This window comes from Pteropus medius, unplaced genomic scaffold, assembly GCF_902729225.1.
Source record: "Pteropus medius unplaced genomic scaffold, Ma_sr-lr_union100, whole genome shotgun sequence".
Lineage (NCBI taxonomy): Eukaryota > Metazoa > Chordata > Mammalia > Chiroptera > Pteropodidae > Pteropus > Pteropus medius.
In genome coordinates, this window is record NW_024356249.1 from 10,118,331 (window position 1) to 10,140,436 (window position 22,106).

A 22,106-nucleotide genomic window follows, 5' to 3' on the forward strand; every position below is an offset into this window, starting at 1 on the left:
TCAGAATGTAGGACAAATAAGACATTAAGAAACTTGAGCTTTTGAATGGCATCAGTACCTCATGAATGCAGTGTACATGTCCACCTTGTGTGGCCCCAGTTTAACTGAATCTTCTGCAAAGATTAAAGCCATAATCCATGATTATGCAGTAAGGTATGCCTGATTTTTTGAGACACGTTATCAGCAAATGAGAAAGCTGCTTCCAAGAATGTTCCTTTTACAAAAATGAAAACCATCAATATCCTCTCCTCTATGAATAATGAAAATTTCTTTATGTCAATGAAAAGCTGAATTAGAGGAAGGAGTCTTGAATTAAAAGGGAATATTTAGTCGGATACAAGGATGAACTCCGTTGGAAGGGTTTGGAGAAAGGAAGTGAGGGGGAAATTTTCTGTTGGGGGCTAGAGGGATGCGTTCATCCCCAGGGCCACGGACATCAGTGTTCTAATGGATTCCAGCTTCAACCCTAGCAGAGGCCCCTAGCACAGTCAAAGGCCACCACCAAGCAGAATTCTAGCAGAGCTAGGGAGTAGTAAATTGCAACACGCATTGTCCTGCCTTTAACCTCTGGAATGAGTTAACGTCTGTCGCTCCTTTCGGGTAGCGTTCATCCACAACAGGCTACTGCAACACAGATCTGTATGAAATGACAGCCAGGTATGCTGTTTTTCATTTTCATTTTTGTTTTATTTTTTAAAAAGTCAAAAAGTCGAAGCCCAAAGAGGATTTGCAGCAGCCCCTGAGCTTCCTGCAGTATTAAGAGAAATCCATCTACAAGTAGTCACCTAGTGCAGATCTTCCTTCCAAGATTCCATAGTTCATCTATTCTTGGGCTCCCTGCTCCACTGTTCATCAAGGGTTTCTAACCCAGATGCCTTCAGGGACAAGGCAGTGAAAGGAGGGAAGCAGGCTGGGAGAGGACTGTACTGAACTCGCCCATCTGAAGTTCCAGCTCATTATCGCTATTGGAGAATGTAATGGGAATGCTTCTATATTTCCCAATTCCCTGAAAGAAGCTGGAAATCAGGTGGGTGACATCTACTAATCTCAAAGTGTTGACAACTTATTTCAATCTAAAGAGGAAATAGAGCTATACAGGCCAGTGGGGAAAAGTGCTAACCTTGGTAAATGATTGAAAACTAAAGACAAAAGGAACTGTACATAAACACTGTGTTCTAGTCGGTAAAGTTCCTTAAAGGGTATGGGTTAACAATTCTGAAACCTCTGTGTGTATGTGCAGTATGGAAAAGGTGGGAAGAGGCGTCACCTATGGTAGAGAAACCTGACAAACACTATCTTAGCCAGGTGATCACGAAAAAAATCACGGTGGTAGCATGTGCCCTCAGTATGATGATGTGAGAATGACACTTCACCTCTGTGGTCTTCCTTACAAAAACCATGAGAAACACAAGAGATAAACCCAAAATAGGGGACTTTCTCATGTGTGCCCTCAAAGTCAAAAACAAGGAACCTCTGAGAAATTGTCAGACCGGTAGAGGCAAAGGAGACATGACTAAATGTAATGCAATAACTTGGATGGGATCCTGGAACAGAAAAAGGATATTAGATAAAAACTAATTAAATCTGAATAAAGATTGGAATTGAGTCAATAATAGTGTATTCATACAGATTCATTAGTTGTGACAAATATACCATAGTAATATAAGGTGTTAGCAATTGGGGAAACGGTATGAGGTATATAGGAACTCTCAAGTAACTTTTCTGTAACTCTAAAACTATTCTAAAATTTTTTTAAAATCCACACAGGCCACTTAACCACACAAAGACGCTTGGCCTTGCTCATAATGAGAAGTGGCACTAAGATACTATTTTTGATCTGTCAGGTTGGCAAAAATCCAGAATGTTAGTATAGTTTGTTGGTGTGATTGGGGAAACAGGCACACTCAGGTTTAATAGGATTTTGCCAATATCTAGAAAAATTACATATATTTTTCCTTTGGCCCAGAAATCCCATTTCTGGAGCTCCATCCCAAAGATACACTGGCAAAACTATGAAAAGATGAGTATGCACAAGCCTCTTCACTGTAGCATGATGTATAATAACTAAAGATGGAGACAAATACCTAAAACTAGGTAGTTAAAAAACTCCATTCAGTTGAGCCTCTAGAATTCAGAGTCTAGATCAAAGTACCAATTTACAGGAAATACAGAAGACAAAATACGTTAATAGCAGAGCAGCCAGCATCTAGGCAAAAGCAGAATGCTGAACAATTTGGTTTCTTCCACAATTAAATTGCAATAAAATTTATCTAATGTCTTAAATTTTTAAACAATAGGTATTTTATAAAAGTTAATGTCTTCACATTAGATTTGAGGATATAGTGGTTTTGTTTTTTCAGAATGTCCCTGTCTTCTTAGAGATACATGATGACAACACAAAATGTTAGGTGTAGGTAGGATTTGCTTCAAAATAACCTCAGGGTGGGGGTGTGGATGGTAGTTTAGATGAGAAAGACTATGAATTGACAATTGTTGAAGTTACTACATGGGGATTTCATACCATTCTCCCTACTTTCACAAATGTTTAAAATCTTCCATAATAAAAAGATAAACAAAATTATTCAAGCCAGAAAATTATATCTATGAGCCAGATTCAAACAATGAGCTACCAATTTACATTCATTGTCCTAATATATTTAATAGCGTGCAAATATACAGAAGGATAAAGATTGCGATGTAATCGAAATACCAGCCCTTTTTCATCATTTCTTATGGGAAAATTGATTTGGACAGGATTTTATATTCTGCACACATTTAAAAATCCATACCCTTGCTTTAGTCAGCTTCCTCCTGGAAAGCAGCCAGCCAGGTGAGTGTTTATGAAGGCCCCGCTGACTCATCAGCCTGGAAGGCAGGCCCTCTCTGTGTCAATGGCACCAGAGATGAAGGGGAGGTGCTAGGAGAAAGGGCCAGCTGGCATCAGAAATAGGGTCTAGTAGAATAGCATGGAAGCAGCTGGTGCTGGAAAAAGTAAAAGAATAGCTGAATGTTTTTAACATTTATTAATCCAAAAATATATAAAACTCCACTTTCTACCCCAGGTTCTTGGACTCTCAAGAAGAGGTAGCTGCCAGCCTTAAGTATCTGGTATAATACCTAAGTGCTCATATCTGTCTCAGGAAGGAGAAAGATGAAGTTAGGCTCAAAGTCAGGCCCATGCCCTGCAGAGGCCCTGCTAGGGGGACCGGGCCCAGAGCTCTTAGCTCTTTCTGCCAGAGGAAATGAGGGCATGCTGGCGCAATTCCCTCTGGACAGCGAGGGCCCCGGAGTCGGAGTTCCTTGTCTGCTCACTGGTGTCGATGGCTGAGTTCTTCCAGAGCCAGGAGACCAGGGCGAGCAGAGGAGAGGCATGTCCAGAAGATACAGCCCCCATAGCAAAACTGGCTTCCAGCTTCCTTTGCCTTCTGTCTGCAGGGAGAACCTGGAATTTGGGCCTCTCTTTCCTCTATTTTGGCCCAAATACACTTCCCGGAGACCCAGAGATAGGACCCTGCAGCCAGTCAGATGCCCCTGGGGCTGTCACACCTCCACATTAATCCATGCAGCCACCCAAGAAGCCTAGTTCAGTCACTATCTGCAACCTCATTGCATGCCGGCTGGGTGCATGGGCCAGGCCCCACCAGCAGGAGGGGCCTGGGCCACTGGCTGCAACTGCTGCTGAGACTGCCAGATGTGATGGAGCTCCTTGAACTGTTCCACCATGTGGTCTTTGAGGTCTGGGTTTGAGATCTGTAGCCGGATACTATCAGCCGACCAGGAAAGCTCCCCTGAGAACATCTCCAGCAACAACCGAGCTGCTACGGGCACCACCTGGGGAGCAAAGAAGATCCAGGAGAGGGAGAACCTTGTCAGGGTGGTCAAATCCAGTTGCACGTGAGGGCATCCACCAGGGGACGGGCGATGGGCCGCATACACCAGGAAGAAGCGGCACCAGTATCTACTTTGGACAAAGGCGACTTATGTGTGGACAGCCCTGGGCCTTGATGATATCCAGCCACCAAGTTCACACTGCCCAGAGAGCCCTGAGTCTCCACCGTGGGGCGAGGGCTTGTCTCAGGAGTCCCCTTTACTCAAGCCAAAGCAGAATTGGGGGGTTGGGGGGGTTGGGAGATGGTAGTATACCTGTACAGTGATGAGCTTCTTCTCTCGGGGTTTGCGGTCAGGCCACTCCTCCCCAAAGCAGAAGAAGATTTCAAACGGTGGTGGGGTGTTGGTCTGGCCCTTCTGGAACAGGATGAGCCCTACAGCGAGATCAAGACCCTCAGAGGCTAGAACCATGCCCCCGATGATAGGAGCCCAGGAGGAACACAATGTGGGGCCCTCACCATTGAGAAAATTCTCCAGGCTGAAGAGCTTGGTCTTGACCTCTCGCTGGATGGGGTTGGGGTGTGACCCATGAGCAAAGGCACAGGGCCCACTCCAGAACACCTTGCACTGGCACAGGCGGATGGCATACAGATCCTGACCTTGCAACTGGAGGATGAGCCCGCGGTCCAGGACATCCAGCAGCTGGTTCGTGTAGAAGCGCTGCTTGTCACTGGGGATGTCCTCAGGGCTGGGGAAGCGCACTTGCTCCAAGCTCACAGGGCCAAAGAGCTCCACCTGCTCCTGGGTGGCCTCTAGCTGGCTGTAGAAGAGCCGGCAGCCATGTGGATTGCTGATGGTGAGGGCACGGGGTGGCCGCCCACGGTACTGGAACTTGATCTCCAGGTCAGTCACTGTGGGGCAGAGGGGCAGGACTTCCTGGTCTCTGAGCCCCAGACCTCCCATTCTGCAGTTCGACCGACTTTTTCTGCCCAGTGGCTAGGTCGTCTGCTCAGCACTCCCCCTTACTTCCCCCCACCCAAGGAGGGACTGGCATGGGCATCTTTGTTCTTTTCTTAGCCATCCTCCATCCTCTTTACCAAACCAACCCCCCACCCCCCCCCCAGCACCGCTTTACCCTGCCCAGCCAGCCCCTGGGTCCTTACGAGGCAGCATGTGAGGGCTGATCAGCAGGTCGGGCAGGAGTTGTTCGCTTGCAGGGGGCAGGCTGGCAGCCAGGGCCCCGTGCTGCAGGCTCGGCAGGACCTCAGGGAGAAGCTCCCCATAGGCGGGGGCAGGGCCCAGGAGGTTGGGTCCTGGAGCAGGGGGGCCCAGCACTGCAGGAGGCTGCAGAGTAGGTGGCCACTTGACATCTTCCTTGGGTAAAGAATAGGGTGCCATGGGGGGACCAGGCTGCGCTGCTTCTATAGAGGGTAGGGGTGGAGAGAGCTTTAATGCAACTTCTAGGAGCTGCCTCCCAGGCTCACCTACTCCCGGCCCTGGACCTCCCCCCATAGCCTCCCTTCAACCCCCTCCCAGGTACCTATGGTACCTGCAGCTTCTCCTTATACTAAGCCCCCAACCATACCACCTCCCAGCCCCACCTGTGAGGCTCAGGCTTGGTAACATCCTCTGGAGCTGAAGGGAAGACACAGGCAAAGGAGGAGGGAAGAGGCCAGAGAGAGAAGGGAGGACAGGTTATTAAATTGATCTGATGCTAAAGAAAACACATGAGAACCACAAGGCAATTCCCTGGTCCTCGGCTTAGCCGAGGCCAGACCCTGCCTCCAGCCCCAGGTCTGCCATCGCAGGCAAGTCAGTGAGCTGCTCAGTCCCTCAGTTTCCACATCTGCCCTCTGAACAGGTATAGCACCTACTAAGCTCCAACTTTTGTGAGAGTCAGTCAATCAAAGTGTGAGCACGTGTTGAACCGACAAAGCCCCCGAGGGTTCAAGGTGGTGACTTTGTTTCTATCCTCAGAATCCCGGAGAAGAAACTCAAGAGTAGAGCTGCAGGGAGAGCAGCAGGGCTCCAGAGGAGTGGAGCAGGGCTGCCCGGTCCTAGAGCAGAGGACAAGAGAAACGCCCCGGCCGGGCCCACGTCAGGGCAGGCAGAGCCCCCGCTCACCTCTTCCTCTTCCTCCTCCTCCTCCTCCTCCTCTCCTGCACCACGCGTGTGGTCCTCGCTGGGCTGTGACTCTGCAGATGGAGGGAGAGAAAAAGGAAGACGGGAAAGAAGTCAGTGGGGAGGAGAAGGAGGGTCACTGGGGTCCACATAGCAGCCCCTGCTGTAGCTGCACAGCCATCAGGAACCAGTAGGGACCTCTCTGACCCCGTGGCGCTCAGCTCCCTAGGCCACCAGATCTGTACTGGGAGCCGGGAGCCAAGAACGAGAACTGGCTAAGGGAGATGAACCTAAAGCCCTGGTCCATGCCCCACAAGTGGCCTATCCCCAGCCACTCCTTGGGAGCGCGTGCCCGGCCACTGCACAATGGAGGGCACTGGGCCTCCCTGTACCGCCTCCTACGTGGCCCACACAGGGAGGCATGGATACCTGCGGGAGCAGGGCCATTGGAGCAGACCTCGTAGATCTTGTAGGGCTGAGGCGGCATGTCCCGGGGCCCGTCATAGATGAGGCGGAAGTCACGGCTCTTGTTAAGGGCACAGCGCAGGTTGGCCTTCCACTTGGCCGGATCGGCCTCGTCCACCCCCTCGGTGTACTTCCCCGTCTCCTTGGCCCAGGCCTGGGGCAGGGAGAGAAGACAGGCAACCGCAGAGAACCTCGCCCCTCACCAAAGCCCAGCCCCTCCTGTCTGATGGGAGTTGCTGCTGTGCAGGGAGACCACGGACACCCCGAGTGCCCCTCTGCAAGGTGGGAGATATGACACCAGCCCTTCCCAGCCCTCGGGGAAATCGAGGTGCTTTGAAAGGCATTGCTTTCCCCGCTCCTGCAAGCGTGAACAGGTATAATCTCTAAGGAGGACAGTACGACATGGTGGACAAGAATGTGGGTCTGGAGCAGGACCGGGTTTGAATCCAGAAACTGCCACCCGCCAGCTGTGTGCCAGCAGCACATTACTTTGCCTCTCTTTGCTTTGGTCTCCCCATCATAGCACCCACCTCACAGGGTGGCCATGAAGACTCGAGGGCCCAAAGAGCTCTCAGAACTAACCACACCTGCATTTGGATGGGCTCCGTACACTTTAGCTATTGGCATCATTATTTTGGAGGGCACTTTGGTTGCTGTCAGGATTACAAATGTTTCTATCCCTTAACCCAGTCATTTGACTTCCAGGAATTTATTCTATAGATACAGAAGCATCGACCTAATTCTACATATATAAGGTTATTCATTGCAGCATACTGTTTGTGAAAGTAAAAGACCCCAAATAACTGAAGTGCCCATCAATGGGTGCCCGTTAAATTACAACCCATTCTAAGAGTGATTAAAAAAAAGAGGGAGCTTTTGATATACTGACATGTTGTAATCTTCAAGAAATACGAGCTATGCATACGAATATGCATACGTCTCTCATTTTGTGGAAAGTGGAAGAAAGGATAGGTACATATTTGCTCGTCTATGTACAAAAAACTCTCGCAAAGGATAAACAAGAAACTGATAATACTTATTGCCTCTAGGGAGGGGGTGGCTGGCTGGGGACAGGGACAGGAGGGAGACTTTTTCTTGCAAACTATTTTATGCTTTTTAAATTTTGAGTTGTATAACTGGGTTATCTATTCAAAAATAAGCAGATTTGAAAAGAACTTGATAAGTGCAAAAACTAAGAAACACACATCCAAAGCTTTAAAAATAAGCATTCTCTTTGACCCAGCAATGTTTAACTCTAGGAACTAACCCCAAAGAAAATCATTTAAGATGTACAAAGGGTAAGAGTTTAGAGGGTATACCTGGCAATGTGGTCTTCAACACTGAAACACCAGAAGCATCCATAACCTGGGACTGGGTGACTAAACTGTGCTAAACCCCTCCAATGGAAATTACAGCGGTCACTAAAAGTGACGTGGCATATATTGGAGAGAAAATTTGGTCCCAATGTTGGGTGAAAAATGTGGGTTACAAAATAGAATACACAGTCTGATTCTAGGTTTGTGTCTCATGAATACATATGCAGAAGACTGAAAATATAAGCAAAAAATAATCATAGCAGTTACCTCTTAGTGTTATGACTACAGGGGAATTCTGTTGTCTTCGTTCAGCACATGTACATCGAACGTGCACAGTGCACACATGCTCACGTGTAATGAGTACAAGACAAGAACGAGGGGGAGGAGGAGTTACAGGAAGGTCTCTTGGGGACCTCTCAGTCCCCACCTTGCTCTTGGGAGCAAATTAGAAAAGATATACCCTGTGGTCATGCCTGGGTCGCCTAAGTCCACGTGTAGGATCACATGCAGCAAGGCAACTGAGTGGCCAGTCTGAGATTTGGGAGGGGGGGTCCTCTTCTAGGGAGGGGGTGCCTCAGAGGTCCAGGCAGTCCCTCATCCAAGGCTTACCTTGAAGATGGTGTTATCTCCATCCTGGCTTGGGCCGTGCCGTGTGGCATGTCGCCAGGGGATGTAGAAGAATTTCCTTTCACCATTGACCCACTGAAGCCCTGGGTACTGGCAGCTGTTCACCTGGGCCACCAGCCAGGGCTTCAGCCGCACACGGCGGGGCGGCGGGAGGGCACCTGGGGCGGGCTGGTTCATGGTCTGCAGGAGAAAGCAGGGCGGGGCATTAGCAGATTTGCAGCTAAATGCTCCTCTGGCAGAGGGGTGTGGGGGCGCTCGGGGGCCCAGCCGTTGGCTGTTAGGGCTTTCATTTCCTCCCAGCACTGGGGGCTGGAGTCTCCCCTGTCCCTCCAGGTGCTCAAGGACAATTCTCTTTTCTAGCCTTCAGCTTTCTTGTCACAGGATCATCTATGCTGTGTTTGGGGACAAAGGAAGGAGGGCATTACAGCTGAAGTGGATGCTGCGGGTGCCCCGCCCAGAGGTATCACTTCCCCAGCTGCTGTGAGGCTGGCACAGCACAGAGGCATAGAGCTGTCCATTGCGAGACCTGCCCTCCCTGCCCGACTCCAGGCTAGGCCCACCCCTCCCCACAGGGGACAGCCAGTAGCCAGTGAGTGACTGACACACAGGGACGAAAGGCCGGTTCCCTTGCTTTAGGTGGAGCAAACTGGTGCTGCATGCGCTCCAGAGCTCCCCGAGGGGTCAGGCTGAAGCCAGCCTCCAGCTGGGTCCACATCCTTGCTTAGCATTCCCCCTGCTCCCCTCCCTCACTAAAGCACCCTCTAGGAGACCTGGCCCAAGACCGAGGCAGACATGTGAACGGAGGGAGGGTTTCTACACCCAGTCTTCGGAGCTTCCTTTCTGCCTCAGTTTCCCTCAGAAATCAAGCTTTCCCCATCTGGACATCTTGAGGGAAATCTCATCAGTCAACTCAGTCTACCTCCTGTATCACCAGGACAGTGGCCACCAGACTTAGAGCCTATCCTTCTAAAGCCATCAAATTCTTAGACTCTGGTCCCTCCCCCTGACCATTCAGCAATTAGTAAGCACCTAACATTTGCCAGGCCCTGTGCTGCCCAGAGCTGCAGGAACTACAGAGGCGAGGTCTAACGGCTGCCCACAGGGACCCAGTGCCAGCTCTCCAGGCCAGTCTCTGCCTCCCTAGGCGGAGGCCAGCGGGCCACGTGGAACCCACGCCTCCTCCCTCCGTCTGCCAGCCCCTCTCCAGACCTGAAATTTCTCTTCACTGTCCTGAGGCCCTTCCTGCTCAGTTCCATCCTCGGTGGTTTCTCTCCTGCCCTTGCCCTTAACCTACAAGCCCAGAATCAGAGGTGGAAAGGACTGAGCCATCACAGAGCCACCCGTCTTAAGACCGAGGGGAATTTGTCACTCGGCCAGTAAAGAACAAAGGGCTGAGCAGGATGAGATACAAGGCTGCCTCCATGCCGGGCTCTGGTAGGTGAGTTGGTGGCTGGTGCGTGTGTGTGTAAGAGGACACACTGCCCCAGAACCATGCTTCTCTCCCACATCCTTGGTACCTCCATTGCCTCAAAAGACCCTCACAAGTAAGGAGAGGGGGTGGTGGCGATAAGGGTGGCATAGGAATGGGTGGGCATGTTGCCTGGAAGGGTGACGTGCAGACAGGTGCTGACACTTGCACTTGCGGGGTGGGCACACCAGCATTCACATTCCACTCTCCAAGGCACCATGGGTGGCCCCATGGGTGGCCCTGAACTCTTTTCATTGAGATCAGTGGGTTTGGGACTCTTACTCCACCTCACACTGACCCTCCCCCCATCTTGTTTACCTTCCAGGTGGGCAGGCGGCCTCCTCAAGGGCAAGACTGTCTCCTGCTCTCTGCTCCCACACACTCCCCTCACCCCAGCACCCTACCATTCACTGGACCAAAGTAGGACTTAAGAAATACCAGCCAACTGGTACACCCCAGATGCTGGATGCTTTCTGTCCTCCGGATGATCTCCCGCCACCAGCCCTGCTCTCTCCAGGGCCCTCTTCCAGGTCAAAGGGAGTGAGACTGGACCCAAGAGGAAGGCTGCTGAGGCTCCAATGCCGGCTAGGGTTCAAGGCTGGCAGGCCTCTCAGGGAAGGAACGGCTGAAGGAAACGGGGTATCCGGGTTGGTGAAGTGAACACTCAGGGGTGGGGGAGGGGGATGAGAGCTATCCTTAATGTTTGAGGTACCACTGTGTCAAAGGGACTAGGGTTTGAGTCAACACCAGAGTAGCCTTCACTGACGAAGATGACCCAGGCTGAAGAATTTTCTAACAGCTAAAGCCATCCAACCAGGGCCGGGCTGCTGCCTGGGAGGTCCTCAAACCCCAGGGGGTTTCCTGGCCTGCCTGGGTGGAAAGTTGACTGCCCTCTGTTGTTCCAGGTTTGCTTTGGCCTTGCTTTGGAACAGTGAGCCTCAGTTTCCCCCGAAATTCTCTGCCTGGTACCTTTTTGGGTTGTGGCTGCTAAGTGCCACATCCTGCAAAGAAGTCTCCATCCTTAGAGCAGTGCCCAGCTCCAGGCTGGGCCAGGGAGGGTGGGAAAGCTCCTGCCCTGCCCCCAGGCCTCAGAAGATGGACGGCTCAGTTCCCCTTTCTTTACCAGCCTCCACCCAGCCCCAGGGGAAATGAAAGTGGCCAGACAAGACAACTCAGAAACCTGACTCACTGAGCTGGGGGAGGGAAGGCATATGGAGATAAATTCTCGTTTGGGTCCCCCAGACCAAATTCTCAATCTCTCACCCTGCAGCCCATCCCCCAACCCCCAAGTCTGCTGGCTGTCACCAAACATTTAGTGTGGTTCATAGCATTGGGTAGCCTTCCTCCCAAAGGCCTTGCTCTTAGAATAGAGGGGTGATAGTCACCAGTCACAGGCGATTCCAGCTAAGTGAAAGTGGATGGAGGAAAGCTTTGTTGACACAGAGAGAAGGCAATCTGCCCCCAAAGACCCCACACACATGGTTGGGCCCGCAGCTGTGCCAGGGGTGGTGCAGCTGGGAGACCAGAAAGGCCGACTCCTGTGCCCAGGGCAAGGAGGAAATCTGGGTGAGTCCCACTGCCTGGTCGGCCCAGCACTGCTGTTCAATACAAAGGTTTTTAAATTATAATTCTGGCCTCTTGTCAGTATGGCACAGCCCCTTCAGGCAGGCCAGGCAGGGCCAAGGGAGGGCCTGCGCAGCAAACCTCAGAAAGGTCTTCAGCCTCAGGGAGTGTTGCCTGAAGCCAGGTGTAGCAGGACCAGGGTCAGCATCAGCTTCCCAAGGTGGCTTCCTCCTTCCCCAAGGTGGGTTTAGATTTGATTCCGACCATCCTTATGCCAAGAATTGTGAATTCCAGTGCCTTCGCGCCCTATCCCTATTTTCCCTCCAGATGGAAACAGTTGGCCAGATTTCCAGGGGACCCCAGAAGATATAGGGCAGCCCTCAGGAAGTCCCTCCTACATCCCGCCCCACTGCTGGAAAGGGATGGAGAAGGGCAGGGCTGGTCAGGGGTCTGCCCGACTCCTTGACAGCGGAAGAGGTCTGCAGTCTCAGGGGTGACATTTCTGCAGCCTCAGACCTAGCTTTGTGGATGCTGGAAAGTGGGGAAAACCCGGCAGCGCCTGCATCAGCTTCCATGGGATGCCGAAAGAGAAGTGGATACTGAGGACCCGAGGGAGTCTCCATACAGGAAGCAGCCAACAGCCCCTCTGGGGTCGGGGTGGTCCCACAACTCATGCCAGGGCCCTGACGTCCCCGGAGCCAGCGACTTGAGGAGTCTGGAACACTGTGGGCACCAGGGGCCCCTAGAAGAGAAAGTACTGCAGCCCCCTGGTTGTGGGCAGAGCAGCAAGCCCCTTGCCACCTCCCGAGTTTGATTCACATCGTCTCTCTCCCCAAACCCCACGCCAAGCTCAGGGAGGAGGCATGGGGGTTCCTGCACCCTCGATACCCTACATTCCACCTCCTCCACGCGGGCCGATCACACCCGGAGACCAGCGAAGGCTGGGGGCAACAGCTGCCTCAGGAAGAAGCCTCTCTCAGTCTCCTCCCAGGGCACTGTGGGGGAAGGCCAAAGCGCAGGGGGGAAACCCCAGAGTCAGGCCTTTCAGTAAGAAAGGTGGTTTCCAAGTGCCTCCTTAGACTTGCTGGGAGTCCCCGCGCCTCGGGCCAATAGTTCAGGGGAGGTCGAGGCCTCTGCCTCTGACCTGGCTGCTCCCTTCGGAGAGCCTCTAGCTTCCTCCATCTGCCCTACCCCGCGTCTTTGCTCGACCTGGTGACTTATCCCCGCTCCGCGCGCAAGAGTCCAGGCCAGACCCTGCACTGGGGACAGCCCTGCAGGTTCCGCCTGCAGCGGGTTGCCGCGGAGCCACCCCCGGGACACGGGCTCGGGGTCTGCCTCTCGGACAGCTCCTCTGGCGGGTGACACCTCCGCCCTCTTCCCCGCCCTGCTGTGCCCAAGGTGTTGGCGAGGCCAGGAAAGTTCCCCCATCCCCGCCCCGGTTCCGGGGCATCCGCTCCCGCCCTTGGGGGTCCTGGAGATCACCGTGTGGGGTCCTTCGCACGTATTCGCCATCCCTCAGGGCACACCGCGGCCACACTAGTCTCTGTTCCTTCACTTTGAGATTCTTAATTGTTTCGGTTTTAAGTTCCAGAGAAAGACGAAGAGAAACTAGTCCAAGAAATATTACGTCCCGTGGTTCCTCCTCTGCTAGGAGGGTCAGCGCCTTCATTTGTGGGCCGCGAGTCAAAAAACCGCGCCTCTACCTGACACCATCTTCCTACACACCCTCTGCCCGAATTCCTGCCATTGGCCTTAAGATCCTGGCAGGACGAACTCTTTAAACCTCATCCTCTTACCCGAAAGGGTGAGGGGTGCACGGGGGAGCGCACAGAAAGGACAAATCGGGGTTCTCTCCACGTCCCAAGGTACTCCGGCCGGGCGCCCGGGCGCACCCATCCTTGCCAACGCGAGACGGAGGGAGAGAAGCAGCAGAGCTGGCGCCTCTGGCAGCAGCGCCGACTCCACCACCGGGCCTCGGGGCTCCCGCGGCGCCTGCGGAACGAAGGCTGCTGGTGCGGGGCACCCTATGGTGATCGGGACGGGAGAGACACCCTGGAGGCTGCCAGACCGTCAGGGCGCGCCCTACATTAAGCGCCCACCCGAGCTCTGGCTCCAGGCGGGCGGGACGCCGACCCCTCCCGCGCGCCCGTCCCTCCCCAGCCCCCGCCCGCCGCCGGCAGGTGCCCAGCGGGCGCGACGAGGAGCGCGGGGTGGTCGGGACCTACCTGTCAGCCGTGCGCCCGCGTGGCTGCGCCCCGGAGCACGCGCCGGGCGGCGGGGCCGACTGCGCTCTCCGCGCGCGGCGCTCCCCACCCGCCGGCCGGCACTTCCGCATCGCCGCCCCCGCCCCTCCGGGAGGCCGCCGAGCCCGGGTGCGCGGGCTGCGCCCCGCCCCGCCCCGCGGAGCCACCCGCGGGCCCCCGCACTGACCCGGAGACCGCGGGCCCCCGCACTGACCCGGAGACCGCGGGCCCGGGCTCAGCTTCAGGCCGGACTGGGGCCCCTGCAGCGCGTGACCTCCGGGGAGCCGCCAGGCAGAGCAGGGGCCTGGACCGACGGCTGGGGTCCTTCGGCCTTCTGGACCTGCAAAATAGTCATGCGACAGCCCCAGCCCCCCACCACGCTTCAGTGCTCAGTCGGGCCCGGGAATTTCCCAGTCCGCGCCCTCCGGGAGCTCAGATCCGTGCAGACCCAGGCCATCAACCGAGCCTCGGACGGGCGCGCGGTGGGGCGACGGATAAGATCCGAGGCCGCCCCAGCCCCCAACCGCTGGCGCCCGGACCCCGACACCGCATCCTGGACGAGCCTGCAGATAGGGATCCTCAGGCTACTCTGCCCCTTTCTAATTCTCAACCCCCACACCTGCCTGCCGCAGCTCCCCTCCCTGGTCGCTCAAGGCCTCTCCGTCAGCGCCATGCTCGCCTGTCCCGCCTCTTCACTCACCGCTACCTTGACCGTCTGCCGTTCTGGACGTTATTCCGTTGTTAAGTGGGTCTAGCTGGCGGGCCTCAACCCTCACACGCCCTGTTTCTTCTCGTGGAATATTCTATGCTTCAAATTTTGTTTCAGCATCACCTTCCTTGGAAAGCTTCTCCTCCTGGGTCGGGTTCCCGAGGAGGAGAAGTCCGTCCTCGCTGGTTTCACTTATGGTTTTAATGTCTGATTCCCACTGGATTCAACTTACTCAGGGACCACTCCTATTTTCATTGGTTGCTATAGTAATTTTCAATAAAAAAATTTTTTTAATGAAGAACATTTCCAAGTTAACTGATTAAAGTTTAGATAACGACTAAAATATATAAGTTCTAGAAAGTACGGTTTGCCCTTTACAGCCCATGTTTATAACAAATACTTTGACCTTCCCTTAACCTCTCCCTCCCTCTAGGAAAACCTGGCTTGGTCTTTACCCCGGATCTGTAGCATCACTCATTGCCAGATGCCTTTTTACTTCTGCCTCTCTCCCCCTCTTCTTCACTCCTTGTAGCCCTAATATGAAATGGAAATATAATTATATATAAATATTTTACTATTTGTATCTGCTGAGTATTTCACCATTTCATATTTTTAAAATTTGAAGTGTCAGTGGGGAAAGGGTAGATAGGTAGATTGTTTTGTATTTCTTTCTTTAAAAATGAAACTGCTGTTTAACTGAAGATGGGAACCTTTGTCACTGGAGGCTGTTAATGCTTAATAGAAAATGTTATTTGTTGGACTAGAAAATATAGCTGGAACGATAGTCAAGAAGAACCTTCTTTTATTGTCAAATGCCCCCCACATGGTCTGAGGGATCATGAGACTAGGATTCTGCATTCTGCCAGCCCCACACACTGTCCCCCTTGCTCAGGTGAGGTCCTACCCTTAGAGACTCTGAACTTCATTAAGAACCGTGCAGGGCTGTGTGGAGGGGAAGGCGCACCGTACTTGAGCTTGCATCTGTCTCTGTTGTGTTCAAGTTAATGACCTTAGGCCAGTCCTGTGCGTCTCATTCTCTGTCTGTAAAGAGATGATGTTACTGTGCCCACAGTTTAGGCGTGAGGCTCCAGGGATGGAGGCTATTCAGGGGCTCTGCTTGACTGGAGACCTACCTTCCCCATACTACGGGAACCAGAGCCAAGAACCTCTTTGGGCCAGACATGGCATAGGCAGAGAGCATCACTCACACTCTTCCAAAATGGAAGGTCCCCGTGCATCCTGATGCTTATGGTGAAGCACAAGCACAGCTATATTTTCTAGTCCAACAAATAACATTTTATTAAACTGAGATCGCTTCCAGTTTCCCCCTGGGGCACATAGTAAACAGGGAGATGTGGCCTCCACAGTCCTGGGAGCTTTGACAGAGATGCGTGTCCAGGCTTCTCACTCCCAATGGTGAGACAGTCCCTGCCCCCACTTCCCTGGCTGGGGCGTCAGATTGAGGGTGTGGTGAAAGGCTTGATTCCGTTAGAGGCCTGTGTGTGTATGTGTGTGTGGCAGAATATCACCAAATGGAACTGAAAGAAGTCCGACGGTAGGGAGAGAAGACAGATGTCTAAGCTGGACAAGACCTCCCCGCATTCAACTCTGTACCTGGTCCCTTCAATGCAGGCCGGTGTAGATGACAGCTGCCTTTACCTGAAACTTCCCCTCCAGGAGACCCACCCCCACAGACCCTGGTTCTTGGGGTTCCCCAGGCTGGCCTGTTCTTCAGATACCCCCTATTTTCTGGGAACTTGTTGGCTAGACTGTGGAGTCCAACAGTGCTGAGTCACACTCTGGTTCCAGGACTCAGGCATTATGTGACCTTGAACAAATCACAGACCTTCTGGGAACCCCCATTTCCAGCCTATCAAGTGAAAATAATAACACTTTCACAGATTGGCCTAAATTCAGCAAATGCTCCGTGAGCAACTCTACATGCCAGGATAAAGCGGCAAACAAAAAGTCGATTTTGTCTAACGCCCCCTGCCCTTTTGGAGCCTCTGTTCTATGGAGTGAGTGAGGGAGACAGCAGATGCCTCCTGGGTCGTTGTACAGGCGGAGCAGAGCACGACATGGTCTGAAGTAGGTTTCTCTCGGCTCCTGTAAAGGGCATACCGTTTCTGATACATAAGTATTAGTTTTATTATTATCGAAGACCAAGACACCACAGCTGGGACTTCCTCCCCCAGGCTTACTAACTGCCACCTCCTCAGAGCTTTCTTGGGCACAGCTCGGAAGTCCCCCACTTGGCCAGCACTGTCACGCGGTCTCTAGACCTCATGTCTCCCTCTCCCAATGTGCAGCTCTTTTTATCTCTTCCCTTGGTCTGAGGCCCAGAAAGTTGGGCAGATGCCCTCATCCTTCTCAGGCCCTGGTCCTCCGCTCCTTTGGCCCTGTTAAGAATAAATACTACTTCTATTTTTCCTTTCTGGTCAGCCCCTTTCCTCTCTCTGATCCTCTGTAACCCAGCTCCCAAACTTTTCCATAGATTCTGCTCTGGACTTTGGACCCACAGCTCCAGCAGACCCTGAAACCCTCAGGAACTGTTCAAAAACTCTGGTCTCTATGTCTCTTTTTTATTTAAACTCTCAGATCCTGGAGTTTCACTGCTCCCTGGGTTTCTCACCATCCCCTTTAAATAACTGCACAAGAAACTTCTGTGGTGGAGACTTCTCACGTAGCCCTGGGATTCCGCTCCTAGCTCAGCTGTGTCGTAGTGTCCTCACTCTACCCCTGGCCACCTCGCCCCTGCCCTACCTCTGAGTGTAATCATCACTGGTCCTTCTGCTGATTTTTCCCCCACTCACATCCTCCGTCTAGACATCTTCATTACCCGCCCTGTCCCTATCAGCTGCTCTTGGGCTGATTCAAATACTCCTAAATCTGCTTAGCTCAGCGTTTCACTCAAACCACTTCCCTCTACTGGGCTCTATCACGGAAGGGGTCAAAGCCCTCATCCTTCCTGCCTGTCTGAAGGACTTGCTATAGCCCACAAGACACCTGGACAAAGAGTAAAAGAAAGAGGAGGAATTCTGCCCTAGAAAGCTCAACCTTTCAGGGGCCCTCACAATCAGAATGGGTTGGCCATGCTTTGTGGGGACAGAGGCCACCCCGTCAACACAGGATCTCCTGCTGTGGACCTCAGTGTCTTCTCTTGTCCCAAACAGACCTGGTTGAAGTTCAGAGTCCATAGATGTCACCCCCGGGGGAGAGGGAGTCCCATCCAGGTGCATGAAGTCCACCCCACATTGATGCGGGGTACAAGGGACCACAGGCTCTGAAGCGCTTATCAAACAGATTCATCTTAAGCCCCTGTAGCTTAGGACCAGTGCTTAGGATCCTCCTCAGACAGTTCTGTCACCCCTCTGAGGTGGGAAAAAGAGGGGACTTAAGTCTGTCCAGGATGTCAGGGTCAGCCCAAGGGCACAGATCACATTGGGATCTCGGGGTGGTGGGTAGATGACAGAGACACTCTGGATGGGAGGGGACTTCAGGAGTGGCTCTGGGTCTTTGCAGAAAGCTGGCCTGGAGTAGCTGAGGTTATGGGAGGGGGCAAAGGGGCATGACATCTGCCCCACAAGGCTCCTCAGCACCTTTCTGTGAGAGGAGGATGGCTCAGCTGCCCGCTCTGGCCTCCTGAGGGGTGGGCTGGGTAGGGGTGGTGGGTTGAGCATTCTGTGCGTGTGGTAGAGGGAAGGGAGGGAGCTCTTGAAGGCTGATAGCCAAACAGAGCTCCCGAGACAGGTGTTTGGTTCCTGACAGCCAGGTACCCGGGGGCCAATGCTAAATAACCTTGTGGGAGTCAGGCCTGGGGACACTGTGTGGGGCGTCCCCCAGGCTGCTCTGCTGCTCCTGCAGCCTCTGATGCTGGGTGGACAGTCAAGAAAGCAGAGACCCCTGGGGACTAAAAGACCCTGGGAGGCCCAGGGGGCAAGGCCCACTCTACTCTCTTGGGCCCTCCCAGGGAAGAGGAGGTGTCAGGACTTGATGGAGGGGAGTCTTGGGAAAATTCTTACCATATGCCAGTGTCCTGTGTTTCAAAGCTCTCCAAGCCAGGAGCCGTCTAGAACCCCGATGCCCACCCAGTCTCCCGTGCTGGGCAGACTGGGCCATACCAGTGCTGGTGGGCATGTGGGATTCAGGGGTCTTTGCTGGTCTGTGCCAGTCCAAGCACCATGTCTTCCCCGTTTCCCTCCCCCAATCCCCCTTCCTTTCTCCTGGAGCAGCACCTCCACAGCCAGCCTCAGAGGCTGACGTGGCCTCATAGCTTGTCCGAGGGCCATCATGGGGGTGGAGGTTAGGGCAAGATAGTAGGGGGAAAGATGTCCATGCTGATGCTTAGTGGGGCTTCCTCACAGGCCCCCAACTCGCCGAGAAGGCTTTGCTTTGCAGTAACAGGTCACAAGAGTGCCCGAAAGGACTGGGCGAGGGGACGGAGAGCTCACCTGGAGCTCGGCTGTGTAGAGAGCAAATGTGCTTAATCCTGTGTTGTCACTGAAGTTTGGGGGCACGGGGATCAGGAAAGAGAGGATAAGGCAGAGGAACAGCCCACCCCAAGGAGAAGAACCAGAAGTGATCACTGCCAGATTGCAGCCTAAGGCTGAGAGGCCATGCTGGTTAAGGCCCTACTGGAAATAAATGTGTCATTCTGGAAGGGACGGGCCACATGCTGGGCTGACTGGAGGTGCCAATACAACCAGGTAATACTAATGAGGCCTTAATACATGCTAGACACCGCTAAGCACTTTTCACACGTTATTGCATTTAATTGCCATAACCCGTAAGAATTATTAGTATCTCCATTTATAAAGCAGCAAGCTGAGTAACTTGCTAACCTCTTGAGCTTGAACGAGTTGGTCAGCTTACTTCTGTGTATTCTTTGTTTTATCTTTGGTGTTCCTTGGCTTATAGAAGCATCACCCTGATTTCTGCCTTCATCTTCACATGGGCTTTCCCTATGTCATAGCTCTACATCCAAATTTCCTCTTTTTATAAGGACATCAGTCATATTGGATTAGGGCCCACCCCAGTGCTTCAGCTTAACTCATTACATCTGCAATGGCTCTGTTTCCAAAAAGGTCACGTTGTGAGGTACCATGGTTTAGGACTTCAACCTCTGAATTTGGAGTGGAGGGGAACGCAATTCAATCCATAACACTATTTAACATGTAATCTGCTCTGCACCAAACATTGCGGTCACATTTGACTTTCATGACAACTGCACAAGGCAGGAGTATGTATGATCTTCATTTTTATAGATGAAGACTCTGAAGTTCAGAAAGGTGAAGCAGTTCACCCCAAGGCACAACTAGTAAAATGAGGCACCGGAATTTGAACCAGATTAACCATGAATGACATGCGATCACTTTGGTGTAGAGAGTGCCTGGGGGAGGAGGTGGTAAGTGGAGAGAAACCAGAGCCCTGGGGAAGGGAGGACTCTCGTGGTGGAATGAGGGGCAAACCCTGGGTCCACGGCTACCTTGGTCTCCTCCTCAGGGACAGCCATCCTCCTCCAGGCTGGGAGTTTCTGAATGAATGAATGAATGAATGATGGATCTGGAAATGGATCAGTGATGGAATGAATGGGAAGGGGTCAGTTCCTATCAACACTAAGAACAAGGTGGCTCATTTTCCCCAGGATTCTCACTTTTCCAGGCCTTTCAGGACTATTTCTTAAGTATCCACTTCAGGGACCTATATATGACCCTGAATGAGAGATGTGGGGTGGGCAGGATGGGGGCAGGGTGAGCCACAAGGCCCTGGGGAACCTGCATGGTCCTGCAGGGTAAGAGACCTTGCTCCTCTTCGCCCCCTTCCCGGAAACCTACTCAGGGGCTGCTCCCCGTGGCCCCACCTTCTCCATCTGGGCCACCAGGGGACACAGGCTGGGTTCACAGGGTTCAATCAGGTATTGGTGCTGCAGGGGAGGGTGAGGGACAGCAGGGTGGAGACCAAGGGACCTGTCACCCTGATTAGTGTGCTGAGCACATCTGCAGAGCAGCTGCCATGTTCCCCCGATGCGGGCCTCCTGGTAGGAGGAGCAGAGCCTGGCCTTGGGACTGAGCTTGTTTTCAGAGTGCCCTGGGAGGTGGGGCTGGTGGCAGTCGATGTGGAAGGGGAGGCCTTCCCTCAGCTGCTGGCAGGGCCCGGAGAGCCCCATGTGTGTGCATTCTGTCCCCAATGCCTCACCCTGGTCTGGCCACCCCTCCTGCACCTTGCGCACCCCTCTGTGGGACTAGGGATTTGGCAAAGACTGTTGTAGAGTCAAGGGTGCAGAGGCAGAGAGGTAGGGAGGCCTGAATCTCACAGGAAAGACCTTACTACAAGGAGCTCAGAGTCTCTGAGGTGCAAGAGCCAGCATTGGGGTTGGGCTGAGGGTCTCTTCTGAGAATTCTCAGACATCGTACCTTCCACCTCTACTTTGGACTGGAGCTTGGCAGGCAGCAACTCTGGCTACTGGGCATCAGCTGGAGTGAGGGGCAGCAGCCTGGGATGAGGGTTAAAGGGTAGAGCGCCCCTTATTATGCTTCAGCTTTGCCTCCACCACCAAGGGCTGAACTCTGACCTCCAAAACACCCAGTCTGGGCCCTTGTGGAATTCTGAGTGAGTGTCAGGAGGCCCATCCCCAGTGAGGGAACTGACCCCTGGTGTGTAGGGAACCCTAGGTTTTCACCTCATCCCGTGCTCTGCCTGCTCCCTGCTCTCAGGTTTATTCCTGATGATTTCCAGGTGCACTCACAGTGGGATTCTAATAGGGACCCTCCACTTCCTCGTCAGGGCCACTGGCTGAACCAGGAAGGCAGAAGTCTTCAGTATCCCTCCACTCCCAAAGCTTCCTCATCTTCAGATCCCCCGACTCCACACTTCATCCCTGTGTCTGCCTTCCAGCTGGTCCCTCCAGGAAGGGGAGAGTAGCCACCATTCCCACTGGGCCCCGCCCCACAGCCTGTTGGTCCCTGGGGGCAGAGGGGAAGTGGGCCAGCTCTGGGGTCTGCACTGGAGGTATTCGAGGTGCGGGATGGAGCAGCAGGAGCAGATGCCAGGCAGCCTGACCACAGGGATGCCCATAAACTGTGCCCAGACCTTAGCATACGTGTCCTCTTGTACCCGAACATCTGTCCTGACTCATAAAATCCAAGGTGACCCCAAGGGCTGTGCAACCCCACAAAGCTCCAGCAAAGCTGCAGCCTCTGTATGGCTCACTGGGGCCACCGTGTGGCCAGCCCAGTGTCTCAATCCTGTTTCCTTGTGGCCTCCTAGTCGAAGGCCGTCCTTCCTCAGGCAACTTTCCTGCCCACAGGCTCTACTCAGGCTCTTCCCTAGGGACAGCTCACCTAGGTGGGACCGGAAGGCAGTATAGTAAGCTGTCCACAGCTAAATTGTAGAGCAGCCACTAAAAAACTAACTCAAAAATATAGTAAAAAAGTACTTTAAATGTTACACTAGAAAATATTCACTTAATGCTAAAGAAAGCAATCTAGGAGAAACAAGGGAACAAAAAACATCAAATATTTATAGAAAACAAGTAAAATGGCAAATGTAAATACAGCTCTGTCAGTAATGGGAATGGATTAAATAGTTCAATCAAATAGCAGAGATCATCAAACCAGATTAAAAAACAAGATCCAACAATATATTGTCCATAGGGTACACATTTTAGATTTAAAACAAATTAAAAGGGATAGTTCCATAGAGTAGTGGTTAGCATTACACGCAGAAGGTCTTGGGTTCGAGCCCCAGCAGAACCATGGCCCATACCC

At 53.0% G+C, this 22,106-nt stretch overlaps 1 protein-coding gene across 4 annotated transcripts; it reads right to left on the reverse strand.

Annotated features, from left to right (window-relative positions):
* Window positions 1–678: 678 nt before the first annotated feature.
* On the reverse strand, window positions 679–13,981 carry IRF5 (interferon regulatory factor 5). 4 transcript variants are annotated; one of them, XM_039860945.1, is made up of 9 exons: window positions 13,846–13,981; window positions 8,340–8,537; window positions 6,379–6,568; window positions 5,953–6,023; window positions 5,430–5,463; window positions 4,992–5,249; window positions 4,347–4,739; window positions 4,144–4,262; window positions 679–3,831 (listed from the first exon to the last, which is right to left on the reverse strand). In XM_039860945.1, the coding sequence occupies exons 2-9, from the start codon at window positions 8,532–8,534 to the stop codon at window positions 3,604–3,606; spliced, it is 1,488 nt and encodes a 495-aa protein (XP_039716879.1). In that variant the 5' UTR covers window positions 8,535–8,537; window positions 13,846–13,981; the 3' UTR covers window positions 679–3,603. The 4 variants fall into 4 exon arrangements, with proteins under 4 accessions (XP_039716879.1, XP_039716878.1, XP_039716877.1 ...); XM_039860944.1 differs by lacking the exon at window positions 13,846–13,981 and adding an exon at window positions 13,614–13,735; XM_039860943.1 differs by lacking the exon at window positions 13,846–13,981 and adding an exon at window positions 10,271–13,499.
* Window positions 13,982–22,106: the final 8,125 nt, after the last annotated feature.

Excerpts from the sequence above, each read along its gene's own strand:
- IRF5 (XM_039860945.1), bottom strand. The coding sequence starts at position 8,534 with ATGAACCAGCCCGCCCCAGGTGCCCTCCCGCCGCCCCGCCGTGTGCGG. Across the intron at positions 6,569-8,339 it reads GAGATAACACCATCTTCAAG|GCCTGGGCCAAGGAGACGGG; the intron begins GTAAGCCTTGGA and ends TCCCTGCCCCAG. Across the intron at positions 4,263-4,346 it reads CCTGGAGAATTTTCTCAATG|GGCTCATCCTGTTCCAGAAG; the intron begins GTGAGGGCCCCA and ends ATCTCGCTGTAG.